The 19,954-nt window shown below is 35.9% G+C and overlaps 1 protein-coding gene across 4 annotated transcripts in view; it reads left to right on the top strand.

Moving 5' to 3' along the window:
* The window catches only part of SLIT2 (slit guidance ligand 2), a 360,466-nt gene that overhangs the window by 223,714 nt on the left and 116,798 nt on the right, over window positions 1-19,954 (top strand). For 2 of the 4 annotated variants that reach the window (XM_044225916.1, XM_044225914.1), the window contains exons 6-10: window positions 5,640-5,711; window positions 11,210-11,281; window positions 13,880-14,043; window positions 15,195-15,206; window positions 16,167-16,305. In XM_044225916.1, the coding sequence (XP_044081851.1) occupies window positions 5,640-5,711; window positions 11,210-11,281; window positions 13,880-14,043; window positions 15,195-15,206; window positions 16,167-16,305 (459 nt within the window). The remainder of the gene's footprint in view (window positions 1-5,639; window positions 5,712-11,209; window positions 11,282-13,879; window positions 14,044-15,194; window positions 15,207-16,166; window positions 16,306-19,954) is intronic. The other 2 variants (XM_044225917.1, XM_044225915.1) reach the window with 1 other exon arrangement.

The raw sequence follows: 19,954 nt of genomic DNA, 5'->3' as shown, positions 1-19,954 counted from the left end.
ACATCCACCCAAGCTTCCAGCCCCCTCTCCGAGTGAATCTGCACACAAGCTCTTTGCTCAAGCCATAATGACCTCTCTCTTACAAACATTCATTGTGAAGATTGTAAAACCTCATTCACAGCAGTTCTTGAGTAGGTCTTTTCCCTCCACACGGAATACCCAGTTTTATTTTCTTTCTGGATTCTACCCGTTTTGTTTTGTTTTAGGTTCAAGATTTTTCTTTCCTCACACAAGACTACTTCAGGATGGGGTGATCTGTGCCTTCCCTGACATTCTATAGCACTCTTTACATGCTGACTTTGTCTTTGAAGTTTGGCCACCAGAGATTGAGCTGAACCTTTCGTTTGCAGAATGAACAGTTCCTGAATCTCTTTCCCTGTATACTTACTATTGAGTGGGGACTTTAGCAATACACAGATTTAAATTTGAATCAAGATTTCACTGCTTATTTACTTTGAGTAAGTTATTAAACTACTGTGAGCTTCACATCCTCTTCTATAAAATCAGAATGATGAGAACATTTAGCTTTTCAAGGTAATGTAAGGAAAAATAAGATAATATCTACAGACCCTGCTATTTGCTATGCATTCAGTAAATGTAAGCAATTGTTAATTGTTATCGTCAGTTTCAGTTTCTACCACCTTTGATTAGGGTACAAGAGCTACTAGAAAGGGAAGGGCTACTTGGTTGTTTTTTCATCCATTTTCTGGTACCATGTCACTTAGAACTTACCTTTCAGTTTTCCCTAATAAATTAGCAAGTGGATATAACTTTATACCATAGACAATTTCAATAAAAACTGAGATTCTTTATTCCTAAGCAAAAAACCCCACAACATTTTTCTTGAAAGACTTCAAAAGGACCAAATTCTCAAATATATTAGTTAGTGTTCCTCAAGGGATAGTCCTTCCTTTGGTAGATTTATTCACTAATACCTGGGTTAGCACTGATGTACTTTTATGCTGAGGTTAAATGACATGGTTGCCAAAACTTCAGCCTAGGGTGGGTGTTCATTCATATGGGTCAGTTTACATTATTCTCATGTCCTCTATCCATTATAACTTAAATTTTGAATTACTTCTTTAAGAGTCATTATTGGTATAAGATTTGTATATTTAAGCACTCATATTGACTTGAATTTTATACACACAAGGGAAGAAATAGAACAGATCATACCCATATCCTTAACAACATTTTATTTCTGCCATTTGATTTATATGTTTTATCAGGTTTCTTTCCAAATGGCAAAATGCTGTTTCTCCTTCCTATTGATTCTAATCACTTTGATATATTATTTTAAGTCAACTAAGTTTTTGGAGTTTGCCATTTATAGCAATATGAATATGAACTAAACTTCTATTTTAGTGCTCAAAAAACCCTGGAGAATCAGAGCGTAGTTATAATATGTTTTGTTGAAATACTGGGAGACTCTATCTGGCTTTAAAGTTATATTTTTAAAGATTTTATTTATTTATTTTAGAGAGAGAGCACAAAGTGGGGAGAGGTGCAGAGAGGGAGGGAGAAGCAGAGAGAAAGAATCTCAAGCAGACTCCATGCTGAGTTTGGAACCCAACACTGGATCAGCCTCACAACCCTGAGATCATGACCTGAGCTGAAACCAAGAGTCAGGTGCCTAACTGACTGAGCCACTCAGGCACCCTGGCTTTAAAGTTTTTGAAGAGTTTTTATGTTCTGTATTGTTTCAGAGTTAAGTAAATTTTATGGTGTTCTAATTCTCACAAAAAGAAAATCAGTTGGTAATACGATCTTATTACTTGGACACTGCAGTGCAACATAAATTTTCTATGAGTAAGGACAAAAACAAATAAAGTTAATGCAGGAAGGTGAGTTTGTATATGTAATTCAAACATAGTATGTATCCAGATTTTAATAACTGAAAACAGGAAGACCCTGAAAAAAAAATGTAAATAGTTACAGAATGCAGTAAGTATCTCTAGATATATTTCAGGTTGCCAAGTAAGCAAATTTTCAACCTTTCTGTTATTTAATATGCATATTTCTAAAATTTATATTCATCAGCATTATATATTGTTGCTCATACCTAGAATTAATCAAAATCTGAAATGAGGCTAAATCATTTTTTGTGTTGAAGAAAATCAGATCTGCTTTAGAAACTTCATGTATGCGAGGCTCAGAGTAACACCTGCTTGATAAAGATACACTACATTATCAAAGACTAAATTTACCAGGACAAGGAAAAATTAAAACAAGCAATCTAGTGTTATTTTGGAACAACCTAAGAGAAATAGCAACCAATGAAAAAAGATCATAGAATGTTAATGCTGAAAGAGAGCTTGAAGTTTTCTATTCTTGTTAACATCGTCAATTGCATGAAATTAAAGATAAAGCACTTGCTTTAGAATTCACCCTTACAAACTAGAACAATGAAGGTTAAGATAGAGATGGACTTTGAAATTCAAACAGAAACAGAGGAGACTGGAGGTAGGAAATACAGGAGAGAGGCCACAAAATCTGTGCTAGGATACGTCAGCTGAAGGTCTGAAAGAAATCGCTGATAATACTATATCTGCGCTGTTCTTTCTCTCCAGAAAATAAAAAAGAAGTGCAAGCTTGCTCCCCGTGGGACGTGACCCCTATACCAGGAAAGCATCCTGAAGCTGTTCCTAATGTATCTTAGTGCTCTTATTATCCAAAGATCAACAAATTTACCCTGTGTTTGGCTGAATAATTGTAATACTACTTTTTGGAGAAGTAAAAAACAAAACAAAACTAAAACGTCTCCTTTTACTAATGCCTTAATTCAGAGTAATTTCATTGCACAATTGGAAATCACTTCTAAACAGAATCAGCCTGTCACTAATCTGAGAACAGATTCTTTCCTGTTTCCAGAAAGCAGAAAGGCCCCGGTCTTGGTCTTGAAAAGATGGTAGAGAAGGAAGTGAACTGGGTGAGAGAAACAAGGTGCAAAAAATAGTCCCAAATCCCTGAAGTAAAGTGAGCTTTTGCATGGTGTTGACACTCTTTATCTTAAACCATATACAGACAAATGGACGTTTTTTTGCAGAGAGATTTTTCTTATGGGCAATCAGAGTAGGCACAGCACTCTACTTAAACATTCCTTTCGATATAAGGAAATCCACCAGTTGATGAAAAATTATTCATTTTGATTGTTCTCTCATACAAGTAACTTTTTCATACAATACCTTCGTTTTCAGAAGGTCGATGGCCTGAGCCATGATGGCATTCAGAAAACTAAGGAAAACTTTGGTCTTATGAAAGCCAAATATCCTTGTGCTTTAATACCAAGGACTTGGGTTTCTGTTAAGAATCGGAAGCATGCAACCATGAGCGATGTTGAAGAGGGATGAAATTACCAAAGTTTCCAGCAGTGTCTCAACTTCTGGTGGTATAGGGAAAGTAATCTGCTTTTCAGTCCCTGTAGAACAAGATTTGCTTGAGTGCTTTCTGGCATGCTAGGTCTTCCCCTTTGTGTATAGTATGCATGATTTAAAAGAAGCAGTGTCAGCACTGACTTATACATTGACAGCTAAGGATAATAAGATATGGGCAAACATACAGCTCACCCTTTTACAGATTAACCTGGAGACTGCATTAGGCAAATTTGATAGCATTAAAAGATTTTGCCAATTTGTCTGGAAACAATTTCTCTTTTGTGGTGTGTCAAGGGTAACACTTCATGCCATTGTACTAATTTAAATGGCTTTGATAAATTGTTCAAGAGGTTAGAGAATAGTAGTGTAGATATATATTTAGCACTTTAAAATAAAAAGCCTGTTAACTTAATTGTTAAAAGAATTTAATCTGTAAAAATCAAAGGTGCTCAAGAATGTAAGTGTTTTCTTGGAACCACAGCAGCCATATTACATCATGAAGCTTTAAAAGTCTTCTTAGAAAATAAAATTATCCTTCTGCATTACTTCTTAATAAGTAGAAATGCTTCAGCTATTACAGTAGCATGGATGGTACCTATTATTTGGCGAAAGCCTTAGTTTATAAAAGCAATAAAACCATATCTTCTCGAGTTGGCCTTTTTTTTTTTTTTAATGTTGCAGGTCCTAGATTGTACCATTTGCATGACATCAAGGTAGTCTGTGTCCCCTAGAGACCTTCTTTAAAATGAGATGTATATTTCATGAGACATTCCCTATGTACATAATTTCTAAAGTAAGGATTTTGAAGAAGCCCCTCTGAAAGTCACTGGATTAAATCATTGCACCTTTATTCCGTAGCCTTGTGAGAGAAACAGCTGTTTTACAGGAATGTTGAAACAGTACTTTAAGAATACACCTCAAACGTGAATTAGCCTTTTTGGTGAATTTCGCACTTGAAACGAGGACAGGATTCATTTGTATTATGATCATAGTCTGAGCCCTGTACATCTGATTCCCTCCCAATGCATGGAGAACTGACAATTCACCTGACTATTTCATCAAACATTTTGTTTCTGTCTCAAGTGAAGCCTTAAAATACTTTTCTTTACTGGAATAATAATATTGCTAAGCATCAAGCTACTAGACTTAAACAACAACTGCTTCTGTGTTTAAAAAAGAATTTAAAATAATATAAAGATAGAACAGGTAGGATTTAGTACTTAACTGTTTATTTCAACCAAATAAATAGGTCAGCCTGGATAAAGAAAATTGTAATTCCGAAAACAAGCGGCAGGAACAAACTGACTTAACCAAGTTTGGAGTAACTTTGTCTTTTCATCTTTGAATTATAACAAATGAGTGCTCAACTACAAGAGAAGATTCATTTGTTGGCATTTTGTACTATTTAGAAGGAACTGATAAAGCTTTTACACTCTTTAGCGTAGATTGGTGGAGTGTTTTAATGATGTTGCTGCAGTATGCGTTCTTGCGTTTGCAGCTAAAATTAACATCTTTGAGGAAAGCAAAAAGATTAATTTCTTAATACTTTATAACTTATTTTCTGGAAATTTGGGGAGTTTCTTAGCTGGAAGTATGCCATATTTACAGTGCAGGGAAATCACATGTAAGGACACACGGTGCAAATCATGGATATTAAGCAAAGCGTAATTCAGAACAAGGGCTCGCTTTCTAAAGTGTTTTCCTGGTTGGGAATAGCAGGAAGGTACGTGGGACTTCATTTCTCTCTTGTGATTGGGAGTTCTCTAAGGAAAACTGCTTTTAAAAGAAGAAAACCTAAAAGTAGTCTTGCTCTTTCTTGCCAAGGATGGTGAAATTAACATGCAGCTGGGCGTCTCTGATAAATGGATTCTGTTAGGTCACTGAGGGGGTGCATGTGACATTAAGTGATTTACAGTCCTTTACCTTAATGAAATTGTTTCAGCAAGATGACGCTGAAAGCTCTTAATGGATAGCTTTTCTTGATGTAATGAAATTGCATTCCTATGGCATTTAATATAAGGCACAGTTATTATTTACTGGAGCTTTCCAAGGGCTGCTATTTGCACAGACAGTTCAGAACAAAAAGAGATCTCAGTCGCAGTACGGAGGCCAGAATGGCTTGTGACATTCTTAAGCAGATGAGTGTATTTGTGACAGCATTTCAGTTCCTGCAGCCAGGGCTTCCTAGACCCATCAGGGGACTTCCTTTCACCCAACCCAGATAGTCTTCAGCCTTTTACATATATTCTTCTAATCTGTTTACAGGCAACTGGATTACAACCAGATCAGCTGTATTGAAGATGGGGCATTTAGGGCTCTGCGGGACCTGGAAGTGCTGTAAGTGTTGCTTCTCTCTCTGACTCTTTTGAAAACGGGAGCTTTGTGTCTGGGGAGTGCTGATGGGGGAGCTTATCCGCTAGCTAAAAACCTTGTGTCAGGACGGTCTCCTAGGAAGATACCTTAAGTCACTCCTGGGGAATATACAGAGAACTTGAAATGTGTGTGCACATAACCGTGGGCATCATTTCTGCATGTTTAGGTAAAAATGTCTCTGAGGGAGAATATTCAGATATTCACACTACTGTCCGGTACGTGTTTCTCCTTATAACAAAATATTTTCAGTCATAGGATTTGTGAGAATGCTCAGAATTGCTAAATATTAATATTTAAGATCAGTTGTGTCGAAAAAACGACAACCAAAAAATAAAACCTCTTTAGTTGCTGACAAGTTGGAATATTGTGTAGTTGCCATGCAATGGGAAAATGTTTTCTCGTTTTGAGATGTCACTTGTAACTGGATAACATCATTTTTGGAAGATGATTTTGAGATCTGTTTTCTAATTTTAATAAGCTCTCCACTGGGTCCATTTTAAAGTCTTCACTACCGACTCAGTAAAGCACAGCCCTCAGCTCTGAATTGTAACTGGCATCCTCTCTTTCCTTGCTGGGGAGGTATGGCTGACAAAAATGGGTTAGAGGCAACTGAGTAATCTCTACAGATCTTTGACTTGGTAAAATAATTTTAATGAAGTTATTCTAATGAAAAATAATTTTAATGTAAACTGGAGTTACTAAAGTGTTTGAAATCGCGTATACATTTGTGGGATTTTTTTTTTTTTCCTGCCAGAGTTTTACCAGTCTAGCTTTTAAAATAAATTTGCAGATTTCTGTCCCAAATAAAATATTTTTCTCTGCTATAATTCATCCCTGACTAAATTTATTCAGAATCCGAAATTGAATTAAATATGAAGAGGTTTTGAATTTTTAGTCCATGTGGTAAAAATTATACAGGAATCATGAAATCCTCCTGAAAAAAAAAAAAAAAAAGATTCCATTACTTTAAAAATTGAGTTTGAGGAACAGAATGTAATGCTAGAAAAAAGTTTGATGTTTTGACAAAACATTTCTGATTATTTTTAAGGACTTAACATAAGAACTAGTTGATTGAGATAAACTGTTATAAGAACATATATCATTATCTATCCACGTGACAAGTCACCTTTATTTCTGTTGGTAACAGTCTAACTTTTTCTCTAGGGAAAACATTCAGAGTGCTTGTCCTAAACATTGTAGTTACAAGGCCACTTTTTATTTTTATTCATATACAAAGCTCACTTTGCTATTTCAGAGTCAGAATAATGAGGATACAACTACGGTTTAATGATAGTAGTCTGATGTCAAAACCATAGTCAATGTTGTAAACTTGGTATATGAAGAGACTACCATGGGTGTTATTTAATTGAACGGATCTTATCGAGCCAAAAATGTATTACCATGTCAATACTTCTAACTAGGAATAGGAGCAACATCAAAAATTTTATAGAAAGTTTGCTGAATACTTTGCATGGCCTAAAATCCCATAAAGTACTTTGTTATTAATTAAATGAGATTATTAGATATGAAATAATGCATATACATAATATATTGAGTATATATATGTGTGTGTGTATATATATATATGGGGGGGGAGAGAGAGAGAGAGAGATACATACACACAGAGCACCTGCTCTGTGCCAAACACCATGCTGGACACTGAAAACTCTTTACCCACAAATACAATAACTATTCATTTGATTCATCTGCTTATTTGTTATAGAGTAATATCACTGTTTTTAGATTTAGTAAGTTCATGAAAACAAAATCACCGCATATATTGTGTTTGTCATGTTAAAAAGGTGACTTGAAACTACTATCTTGAAACACACCAAAGAGTGAAAAATGTCTTATGATTCATGGAGTTAAAATCAAAATCCACAAGTTTGGGAACACTTTTGAGGACCTTAGTATATTGGTTTCAAAGAGATATATAATGGTCAGAGTTTTCTAAAAATTAATAATTAGAATTAGTACGTGATACAAGAAAATGTGCCTTTTGAAATGCCTTAAATATTTTATATTAAAATTTGATATCAGGCAGACATTCTTTTAATATGTATTAATTTTTAAAATCCTCATAGTTCATACAACCTTTAAAGAAATTAATTGATGAAAAATTTAAGGCTAACTGGAGAAAGCACTCAAAAGACTGGGATTTATCAAGCCCAAGTCTCTTGTCGAGTAAATCAAAAAAGTTCTTCTGTTGTAAACATTTTGTTGGGGGCTTTTTTAATAGAAGGTTCCAGAAAGAATGTTTTCTGTTTTGCCTATTTTTACCATGTACGACTCTTTACAATATATCTTCTTGAGTGGAGCTAATGAAGCATTAATTAATTTGCAAATCACCTTAAATTTAGAGTCCCAATGCTTCAGGGTTTTTCTGTTTTTTTTGTTTTGTTTTTTTAAAATTTTGGTTCCATGAGCCATTTGTGAGTATATGGATTACATTGAGGCAAAACAGGAAAAGACAGAAGTAATCATCCTGGGCCACTGATGAAAATTTGTTAAGATATTTATTAGGTATTGGAGAGTAAATAAAGTTTAAGAAGGGAAAGTCCAGGTAAATGAAAGCAAGGGTAGGCAGTTTATCACTTGTATGTTCATAAAACCTTAGCAAATTGTGGAATTCTGATTGACATGATTCAGAAATTTTTATTTTTAAAAAAGTTTATCTTCTTAATATGAAGATATTGCAAAAATGACATTGGAACTATTTTGTTTTCTATTTTGGTGTTTTCTCTTTCTTTGGACAACAGATTCAGAAATGAAATATATTCCTTAGGTTGCTAGTTTTATATTTTTTTGTTCTTTTTCCATAAAATAAGCAAAATTTTATTTAATTGAGGTGTAGAGGTTCATATCCATAAAATACCAGACTCTCTGCCAAATACTACCCTGAACATGAAGGGAATAAGGAAAGAATAAATCAAGAGCTAAGTCTGAGAGGACCTACGTGACTACCAAGACTCACATTCTGTGCTTACACATAAAGCTATCCTTTGTACAACAATATATTCTCATTGCAAAGAGAAAATCTTGAAGTTGAAGATAGAAATACACTCTCATATAGGAGAAAGTGTTCACAAATAAAGAAGTACAATAGACAAATTTGCATTGTTTCACTGTAGGAATTGATCATGACCATAAAAAATACATTACACCATACATAATTAACACATACTAATTACTAAGTTTAAAATAATTTCATTGGTTCCACATACTGCTCCATTACCAGGCATCAATATCAATATTGTTTTGCCAGCATCAATACTGAATAAAAAATACTAAGAAAGGTAACATTTCTTCAGTTGTGTTATGCAAAGTAACATTTTGATAAAAGACTCCAAACTTGGCAGCAGTTTCAGCATTCAACGAAAACTCTCTTTTGTATGGAATCATAAGAAATTATAGTTCAAAATTAATGCATGTCTGCTGCAAGTGAATTACTTTAAAAAAAAAAAAATGTTATCCCTGAAGTCACATTTCAGTATGTTATGTACTCTAAAGATTTTAGCCATATAAAGTCAGCATAAATTTTGAGGGTGGGAAAAGGGGTCATTTGAAAGCAAATCCCTTTGAGAAGTGAAACCTTTTAGTTCAAACATCAGGATATATTTTAATGGTGTTTGAAAAAAAATCTCATTTCACTTGAGCACAGAAAAATGCTACAGGCTTTTAGATAACATGAACCAACCAATTCAATGCTTTGTAGGTCCTTCATAAAGTGTTTTTTTTTTTCCTTATGCAACTTAATTCAAATCACTTGGATTAATTCTTCTATCATTCAATACATTGCAAAGCTGGGTAGGAAAGAAAGTCTGCCTGTTGTAGATCTGTAGCTACTGTGCCCTACTTTTCCTAGAAGTCTAAGTGCCCCCTGAATACCCCAAATCATACCATTAACAACTGCATCCTCCAGCTGGCCAGAAGTAGCCTCACAAACCTATCTCGCTCAGTCCAAACAGACTCGGTCCACGGACTCTTTGAAATATCTGAATTTGTTGCCAGTATTTAAAAATTGGGGGGATAAAGACGAAATTTCCCATTTCTGGCTTCTCCTGAGAAAATCCAATTGTTTGGCAGCCTTCCATTACATCAGAGCAGCAACGCATCAGAGCTGAGTTTTAGCTGCTATAGCACAGAGTATCATTGCTGTCTTACCAAGGTCTTCCTCATCCCCTGCTCTCTGCCTGCTCCTCTCCATCTCTTGTCCTCATTCTATGTCCTGTTACTGTATATACAACCTGTTTCTCTCCACTTATGTTCCCTGCCTGGCTTACACTGGCAAGAGAATTCACCAAGTCTACTTCAGCCCTGCCTCCATTATCAAATGGTATCCACTGGCCATTGATCCCTTCCTCTTGCCTCCGTCAGCGGCTTGCATGCTTTCCTTACCCCACATGCTGTTTTCTCTATACGAGAATTGTTTTCCATCTTTACACTGCGCAATCACAGCCCTGGGGTAGTTGTCTTGTCCATTTCTTATCATAGACAGACTTCTCTGAAGGGCAGGGGGTGGGGGGGACTCTTCTTAACCTTATTAACTCTAAGTTTTTATAATTTGTGTATTTCATTTCCCCAGTTGAGCTATATGCTACTTTAAGACAGGTTTTATGCCTGATTTATTTTTATACCATTCCATGTTGCCCTAACGTTAAAAACCCTTTAGGAAATACTAGATGAATGAACTGTTGCTGGTCATAGTAGAAATAGTCAAAATAATAACAAACAGTGCCTGTGTTAGGGGAAAAGTAGGAACAATTTAAACCAAGCAAGAATTATGCTATTTTCACCGTCTCTGCCTTGACCACCCATCTTCCTGACTCTAGCATCAAGAAACCATGATCACTATCACACCACAGTAAGCAAAGGACAAGATACATGCCTGACACATAGAACTGTTAGAATGTATCAATAAACTGCTACAGCCTGACATTTTATTCCTATCCAATGCAAATCCCAAGTGCAGACATCATTCTTGCTACTCAGATTTCAACAGTGCCATGGCCAATGTCCACAGTAAAGAATACTTAGCAGGACTCTTTGGGAGATTTCAAATATCTTCATTTACTGATACTAATTACACACAGTGCCCCTCTAAGGAAATCCAGCTGCCCGATTTTACTGACTGTTGAATATCTCATGTTAGTTCCTTAAGCAGTGTCATAAATACATACTCATTCATGCACATGGTGCAAAGGGCAACATGTGACTAGTCAAAAATATAAGACAAATCTCTCACAAATATTTGATAAAGCTGAAAGCATAGAAATATATTGATGTATAACATTTATTTATTGTCTTGTTTAAAATATAGGGCATTCCTTATATTATTACCTTTCTACCATGTAGTTGTCCTGCATAAACATAATTGCATTGTCTCTCAATTAATATATAGAATGACCAATGAATTTGCATTACCTGAAATGTCTAACTTTTTTTTTTTAATTATTCTACAGCACTCTCAACAATAACAACATTACTAGACTTTCTGTGGCAAGTTTCAACCACATGCCTAAACTTAGGACTTTGTAAGTAGCCACAATATATATCTAAAGGTCAATTTAATCAATTAAGGGTTCCCCTAAAGTACTGTTTTTTGTAAACAAAGAACAGAATCATGAGTTCATTGCGGGGTAGAGAAGGAAAACACCACATTTTTAAAAAGTGCTAGATGTGATATTTGAATAAACGAACTATCACTCTAAAAACATGAAAGCTTTCTTTTCAATGATATGCATCGTGGGAAGTTGGGGGAGAAGGAGACGTTTACTTAGAGCTCTTGTGGAGGTCACATTTCATTAAGAAATGTAAGACTCCTTGATTGGCTGTCAGAAATGATAAATGGTAAATCTTTATGATTTTATTACTGTACAACAAGCAGACCTAATAAAGCTGAACTGGATCTCCTACATTCTTTGTAATGTAAAATTACAACATAACTCTCCAGTCTTTCTGTAACTAAGGTTGTGGCAGCATTTGTATTTAAAAATATCTTTTCAGAAGATGAACATTAAAATATTTTAGGTGGATAAAAATTTGTTCTCTCATAATGTATTTGCTGCAGCTATTTTTTTTTTTCCTCTTGGAGGAAAATTAATCCTTAAAGTGGGATAGTTAGTTAAAGCATTTTCAGAGATAAATCTCATTTGAACTCAGATTAGGAATCACCCTGGCCTCAAAAATACTATATATACAACATGTGAGAAATAGTGGGAAATATAAGTAAAGCATTGAACTTCTTGAACAAAACAAATGTGCTTTTAAGTTGGGGATATATGTATGTTGATTGGGTTTTCAAAATAATTTGCAGTTTACAATAGTTTATAACTGGAAATATATTGTATTTATTTTTTTCTCTTTAATGAAAAATCATTTGAATTGCCAGCTTTTTAATGATTTAGATAATACCAATCTGAATGTCCTTTTTTTGGTCACTAAAATATGGTGCTCTGTGTATGATACAACACATCATTATCATTTCTTTGGAATATGATTGAACAAAATAAAGCAATTCTGAAAGTATGCAGATATAACATAAATTCCATTTTCTTGATGTGCCTAACCTGACCAAGTGAATAGACCAGTTCACCCAAGACTATATTTGATGAAATTCATTGCTTAATCATTGACTTTAGCTAATTTTTTAAAATGCGAAGTTAACAGGCTCCTAAATGGCAAAAATGAGGCCACTGAGAGTGTCGAAACATCTGTCATCTGCCTTTTTGATAGTGTGCTTTATTTTCCTATAGAAATCCATCATAGTTTGTTTTGCTAATCAGGGTTTTAAAGTTTTATGTTCTTTTCTCACTTCAACTTTGTGCACATGGAATTGAATCGTTGTAACGTGCTTGATTCAGATGAAAATGTTTCTAGAACAATGAGGTAGAGTGTGCTTCGTGGTTTCCAAAGGATGCCACTCTGACTTCCAAGCAAACTGAGCTGGAGGTCACCCAGCTTTCGCAAAATGTAGCTTTTTGTTCTGGGCAGGCCGTCTAAGTTTTGATGCGAGACAGTCTGTTCCATATCTTACAGGCTCAAGGAGAATGTAAAGCAGTCATCTTACTTGAAATTTCCTTGCTTTGGTTGTTTCATTATTCTATATTATCACTGCTACTTAAAAATTCCATTTTTATGGTCCAATTATCTTTCTGGACCGAGTTCCATGTTTTAATATCCATTACTGTTATTGGGTTAGAATTGAGCACATCAGCTAAAAAGGACTAAAATGGTATTACTGTGTCATAGATGATTCTGGAAATGATGCTTTGATTTATAGCTTTGGATGTCCTTTTCTTTAGTTTGAGAAAACATAAAAGCCAATTTGAAGTCATTTACCTAATTTAGTGGATACATTTGTCTGATATTTTATTAATGGAAAAGTGCTATTTGCCACTTGGAATGGATCCATGGTCTGGTGTGGATTCCTGCCAACACAGAGAGGGGGGCTCACTTAATTCCTTCACTCCCAGCCATTTATGTCTTTTCATTTCAGTTCCTGCTCTTTGAGGATAGGGTCCCAAGAGCCAAAAGCAGCTAATCCCTTTTTCTGCTATTAAACAAAAAGAAGGAAATCAGAATAGGGACATGAAAGAAGTGTTTTATATTGAATTATTATTCTATCTTGTTCAGCAAAAAACGAAAGTGACCTGCTAAAAAGATTTTGCAAGCAGTTCCTCCAGAAACTAACAACAGCAGGACTAAGGGATCTTTCCTACTGGAAGCCGTGACTTTTATGAACATACCCCCACCCCTGCCCCACCCTTCACCTCCCCTTCCCCCCCCCCCCACCCCACCCCAACTTGCTGTCAGTATGTTGGGACTGCAAAGCAATTTGCCTTGGACATCTCTGTTTCTTTTTACTCTTTTGAGTGAACATAGGGAAATCATCTTTATGGTCCTGTTCAAGCTTCTGGATGTTGGCTTAGAGGTAAATGAAGAGAAACTCCATTCTGCAGTTGTATACCAGTTTAATGTTGAGAAAACGAATTTGGTTGGGACGTCCTTAGCTTTGTCTACTGATATTTTAAGAAATAAAGCTGTAGGTTATTATGAAGACTCCTTTTTTCAGTTTTCAAAGTAACCGTTTTCTATTTTTCTTGCTTTAAACTTGTCTCTTTCTTCTCTAGTCGACTGCACTCAAACAATCTCTACTGCGACTGCCACCTGGCCTGGCTGTCTGACTGGCTACGCCAGAGGCCCCGGGTGGGTCTCTACACTCAGTGTATGGGACCCTCCCACCTGCGGGGCCATAACGTAGCTGAGGTGCAAAAACGCGAATTTGTCTGCAGTGGTAAGGGAGAAAGAACCTTGACATTGTCGTCTGATGTTACGCCGCCATGTCGGAGAACTGTGGAGAATGCATGCTCTCAGAGTTTCCGTGTTGCTCACTAACGCGTGCTGTCGTGTACTAATCACTCCGTGGACGTCCTCTGTTTTAGCGCTGTTGAGAATAGGTTCTAGGATGTGTGTGATTGGCAAGGACAGGTTCCTCTGAAGTGAGGATGGAGGATTTCTCAATTTTCACTCCGGGGGACCTCTAGGAAATTCCTAGACTTTAATTCTGTGTGCTGCTTATTTTCCTGTTAAGTAATAAGGTATGTCTGCTTTTCTGCGAATGATTGGAAATATGGTTAATTTGGGATCCCTGCTGGGAAATTTTAAAAAAGTAGCTCGACTGTAGTTGCAGGTTGACAACGTACTTTTCGTGAATACTAGGGGTTCACGTCTACTCTAAGAGATAAACGACGAGATTTAGTGATGAAAATCTGGAAACGAAAATAAGGCACAGCCTATATGAAAATTTCAGGAAGTCACATTCACTTAGTTCTTTCTATATGTTCGAGCTCCAATCTAGGTATTTCTCATATATGTATCTCATTTCACCTCCCTCATCACGACTGTAGTGAAATGTAATATTATCTTTCTACTAGCGATGAAAACGCTGAGAAAAAGATGTTAAGTAGCCTTATCCAAGATCACACAGCTGAGTCCAGGCATCTCAACCTAGGCAGATTACCAATGCATATATATAGATATTTATGTTTATATTTATATTTATTTATAAAACAATATGTTAATAGTATCTGACACATATTGACATATATCTTATTTTATAAATACAGCGCTGGCTCTTCTTCAGAAGTGCCTGTTCAAAATACAATAACACAAAATTTTGAAATATATATAATGCGTCACAAATAGTTCCTTAAAGGAGGCACAAGAAGTACTAGCAGAAGATTCTGATTCAGTGTTGTCTTTTAGAACTTTTTATGTACTTTTCCACACTTTTTATAACCCAGACAAAATTTTCTTATAATGTCATGGAATGGGAATGTTCTCTTCAGGTCTGATTGCTTTTTAAAAAATTAAATAATGCAATGACTAACAGTTCATTACTAACCACTTTTTTTCTCTCTTCACTTTTCCCTTCCTGTTTTCTAGATGAGGAAGAAGGCAAGTTCACGTTTCTTTTTTAGACTGAGACTATTTTTTGTAAAGTTTGAGAGCTTGTTCAGAGGGCTTGGGTTAGTAAAGAGTTTGCAGCATCTTCCTGGCATCCAGGACCGCTCAGGCCCTCTCGCCGCTCAGAGAGGGCTGTCCCCTTGTTCCAGTAGCCTAGGGTATGCAGATGCCCATTACTACAATACGACCGACATTCTGTTGTTCGTCATTCCAACAGCCCAAGCTCATTTCCAAACAGTTTTGTTTCCAAATACTGAGTAGTAAAAATATATGCCTGCAGGTAACTACTTAATGCTAACATTGTAGACCAGGCCAAGCCAAATAAGAGAACTGTCTAGATTAATAATTACAGAATGGCATGCTACAAATTATCATAACTTCAAAGAAAGCACAAATGTTGAACCTCTCAAGACATCTAACTTAGAAAGATCTGATTTTCCCCACATTTATTGGTGCACGATAACTTATTTAGAATCAACTGTTACACCTTACAAGAGGAAAATGTTACTGTTTTCCTTTTTTTTTTTTTTTGAGGGTAGAGTAAGTTACGCTACTTAAGCTTAATAAAGACCAAACTCTATTTAAGTTTATCAGAAATGAAATCTAGGTTAGTCTGAAACTGTTGCTTTTTTTGGAACTCAGAATAGTTTTGAATCAAATTCCAGTTCCAGGTCTGAGGTTAGCCTTTCTTAACAATTATTTCAAGTCTGAAAAATGATCATTTTCATAATTAGTTTTAAGAATCTCATTTGCTTCATCTGAGTGTTGACCTAGAACTATAAATGCATGCTGCCTAAAATATATCTTAGAACTCGAGGACCAACTTTATGCTGAGATATTTAGAGACATGTATTTCTGTTAAAGAATGTGCTCTGTTGTTTGAGATAAGCTCATGTGTTTCACTATTCACAGTTTCAGGAGGGAAAACCTTGCTGTTTGTTTCTCTTGCAGGTCAGCAGTCCTTCATGGCTCCTTCTTGCAGTGTTCTGCACTGTCCAGCTGCTTGTACGTGTAGCAACAATATCGTAGACTGTCGTGGGAAAGGTCTCACTGAGATTCCCACGAATCTGCCAGAGACCATCACAGAAATGTATGTGCCCTGAAATTTCCTCTCATCTCTCCACCTCCACGGTGACCCAAACCGTGAATTTCTTTAGAGATTCTGGGTTTCTTGAAGGTCAATGGGATCAATTCGTTTAGACGAATATTCTTTCCAGAATTACATTGAGCCTGGCTCTGCTTAATGAAATATCGTGCTGAAAGTGCTAGGGGGTTTTCTTTTTCTTAACATAAGTAGAATTAAGAGGAATGTATTTGAAAGGTTAAATCATACTTGTCCTTTTCTTGGGAAGGTGTTTTTAGGGTATTTAGGAAAAATAAGAGTGTGGTTGTACATAGTCTGACCATTGGGGTCTGTAGATCTGCCCCTCCTGTCCAAGTTTACCTTGAAGGGAGGAGATATTAGGAGGACCAAACTGGGGAAATAAATTATAGAATCAAGATAATGAGATGATGTTCTGCCTCCTCAAGACCTCAGGTTTTAAAATGCAGTTTCACTATTTCGTTTGAACTATTGTATAGTCTGCCAGAAAGTAAGAGTAAAATTATAAAGTCAGAAAAAACAAGATTTTTAAATTAGTGAGCATGTTAACCTATGTAAGCAGTGGCTATCTCTATCAAAAGTTGTTGTCTTGACGAAGTACTTCATTTTGTATGGAACTGCTGTGTGCATTTGTTCTTGCCAAATATAAGTCATGTAGGTAAAACAAGGTCATGTAAGATGTAAAATGAACTGCTTTTCCCACCTTGATAAGTAAGCATTAGGGAAAAATCTTTACTTCAATATCCGTTAGCTAAGACAGCAATCCTTAACTGCTCAGCCTATCATGTTATTGTTTTAGAGGCCAATTCTTAAAGTTTAAATACATAGTTTTGGACATTTTAGGTTGAAATGTAAAATAAGCCTAACTTTGTATAAGTCTATGTAGTAGGCACAAAAATTAAGTTATTATCAAAAACTATTAATTTCTTGCCCATTGGCTGCTGAGACTAACTTTAATCCACAAGACCACTAACATCATTTAAAGTATTTAATAGGTGTTTAAAAATATGCTTAGAACTTTGTAGTATAAAACATGATCATCTGTAAAGAGTCTAGAACCTATGGAGGTTTGACACAGACATGAAATAATGTATGCACATAATAATATTATTAGCAAAATTTAGTTTTGTTCATCAAAGGCATTTATAAGTATCTTTTAGCTGACCTTTGGAAAAAGAATAATATATGGTTTTGGAAGAGGTAGGTGGTATTCCACAGAAGAGAAACATCAGGAATGAGAGACAAATGTGGCGGGAGCATGATGTTTTAGAGATTGCATAGTTGAGCCTAATTAGAGTAACAGGTGCATATTGGGGCATCATGGAAAATAATGCTTCAGAAAAGACATCTCTGTATAACTTTAGAGCCACAGATTAATGAAAGACTTTTGTCTTAGTCAGAAGATGTAATATATGTAATATATGATAAGCTAAGTAGTAGGAAGATATAGAAAGATTTCAAATAGGGTAATAGTATATTCTTCTATCCAAAGAGCATTTATTAAGTAAACACTTACTATAAGAAAGGCAGCATGAATTTTCCAGAGATTTTCCCATCAAGTGACTGGCAAATTTTTTTTTTAAGATTTTTTTTTTTTAATTTATTTGACAGACAGAGATCACAAGTAGGCAGAGAAGCAGGCAGAGAGAGAGAGAGGAGGAAGCAGGCTCCCTGCCGAGCAGAGAGCCCGATACGGGGCTCGATCCTAGGACCCTGGGATCATGACCCGAGCGGAAGGCAGAGGCTTTAACCCACTGAGCCACCCAGGTGCCCCAAGTGACTGGCAAATTTAATGCAATTTAAAAACTATGAAATGAGGTACAAATTAATGCATGTGTAAGAGAGAAACAAATGAAGTTCAAGGTAGCTATACACTCACTATCTGAGAGATTGTAGACAAGTTGTGTATCCTCTGTGAGCTTCTCTTCTCTTCAGAAACTAAGGGTTGTTGTTAACTTGTGATGAAATAACACACGAAGAACTTTACATGCTTAATAAATAGTAATTCAGTAAGTGGAGATACCTCCATCTCTGAAGCCTTTGTATAAGACGTAACATTTGAGGTAGGCCTTGAAGGATGGGTAGGGAATGGAAATGCAAAAATGAGGAAGGGGCTTTCAAAATGAATAGAACATCAGAAACATTGGCAATAAGAATGGAAATGTAAGACACAACCAAACAGGAGCTCGGTATATCTTTTGGAAGCCAAGAGAGTGGAAAGGTAGTTTGGAACCAATTCATGGAGGGCCTTATGTAGTATAAGGACCTAAGTCTTTATTTGGAATGCATTTGAATATAAGTTTCATCTGGAGTTTTCATCTGAATCTTCAAAGAATTCATCTGATAGCTGTGTGCCAGTGATTGGCAAAAGGACAGACTGCCAGGCATGAGGCCTCCTTAGGTGGCTATCATGTTGATGGAGGAAAGATGTCATAAAAGCAGGAGCTAAGTAGCAGTGGGAATGATGGTGTGGAAGCAAGAATGGTAGTTAATATAGGAGCAGAATTCATGGGTTTGGGCATTTGGTTAAACGAGGGACTAATGGAGAAAAAAATGAACCAAAGATAATGCCAGAATTTCAAGTATGAGGGATGGGGAACTGGTGGTGGTTTTATCATTGCATGTAAGAAGCTGAAGGACAGGACAAAACCTGGGAAAGGAGATGGCAGAGAACAAAATGTGTGAAATCCTGAGGTGCCAGTGGGATTTTTAGAGGTGATCAGATAATACAGACTATAGTAACTTGAAGCAAGACAAAGACTCGAGGCAAAGATTTTGGAGAAATTAATATTGTAAAATAAAAGTTGGTGGTTAAATCCATGAAATAGTGAATGGAAAGGAAGTGATAGAAGAGAAAGCCAACAGAAATAAGAGGAGCAAAGGGCTAGTGTGAGAGGAGCGGCTTAGTTTGGCTGAGAAAGAGTGTTTGGAAAAAAGACAGTTGTCACTCTAAAGGACAGACCTGGATTGATTTGAAGATGCAGAAAACTACCATCATTAGGAAGTCGGGGACAGTGGGTTTAGAGAGAGATGAGAATAGAGAGAGTTAGTAAGATCTCCGTGGGAGCACCATCGTCCTGGACCCAGGAGTGGGTAGATTAAATCCTGATTATAAGAAAGAACAAAACACTGCTGTCGGCTGACAAAAGAGCAGTGAGTTGTAGATATAACAGACTGAAGGCAATGTGTGACATTTAAAGTAGTTTATCTCATGTAGTCTATTTCATTTTTTACAACAGAGCGTTTCTTCTATTTTGTATGCTCTATAGATTTTGTATTATCATGAAATTTAGTAACATAAAAGTTATACTAAATAATAATGTCCCATTGGGTTTGCCTGTATTGAGGAGGTGGTGTATCAGATAAAGCTACAATAAATTAAATTTATAAGTAGAGATGACAACATATGTGAAGCTCTAGGTGAATTTCACTTCTCTGATTATTACATTATCAGCTTTATCAGTAGAGCATCTGGTAATAAATCATATTGATCTTCAGCTCCAACAAAATACCCCATTACCATTCATTATAGTGGCATAACAGACTAGCTTAGTAACTCATTTCTTTTATTACTCTTTTATTTTTATTAGTATAAAGAACATCAGATTCATAAAATGTGGAAGTAAAGCTGTACAAC

This window comes from Neovison vison, chromosome 11, assembly GCF_020171115.1.
Source record: "Neovison vison isolate M4711 chromosome 11, ASM_NN_V1, whole genome shotgun sequence".
Lineage (NCBI taxonomy): Eukaryota > Metazoa > Chordata > Mammalia > Carnivora > Mustelidae > Neogale > Neogale vison.
The sequence above is the reverse complement of the archived record's forward strand: the minus strand, read 5'-3'. Positions and strand labels throughout refer to the sequence as shown.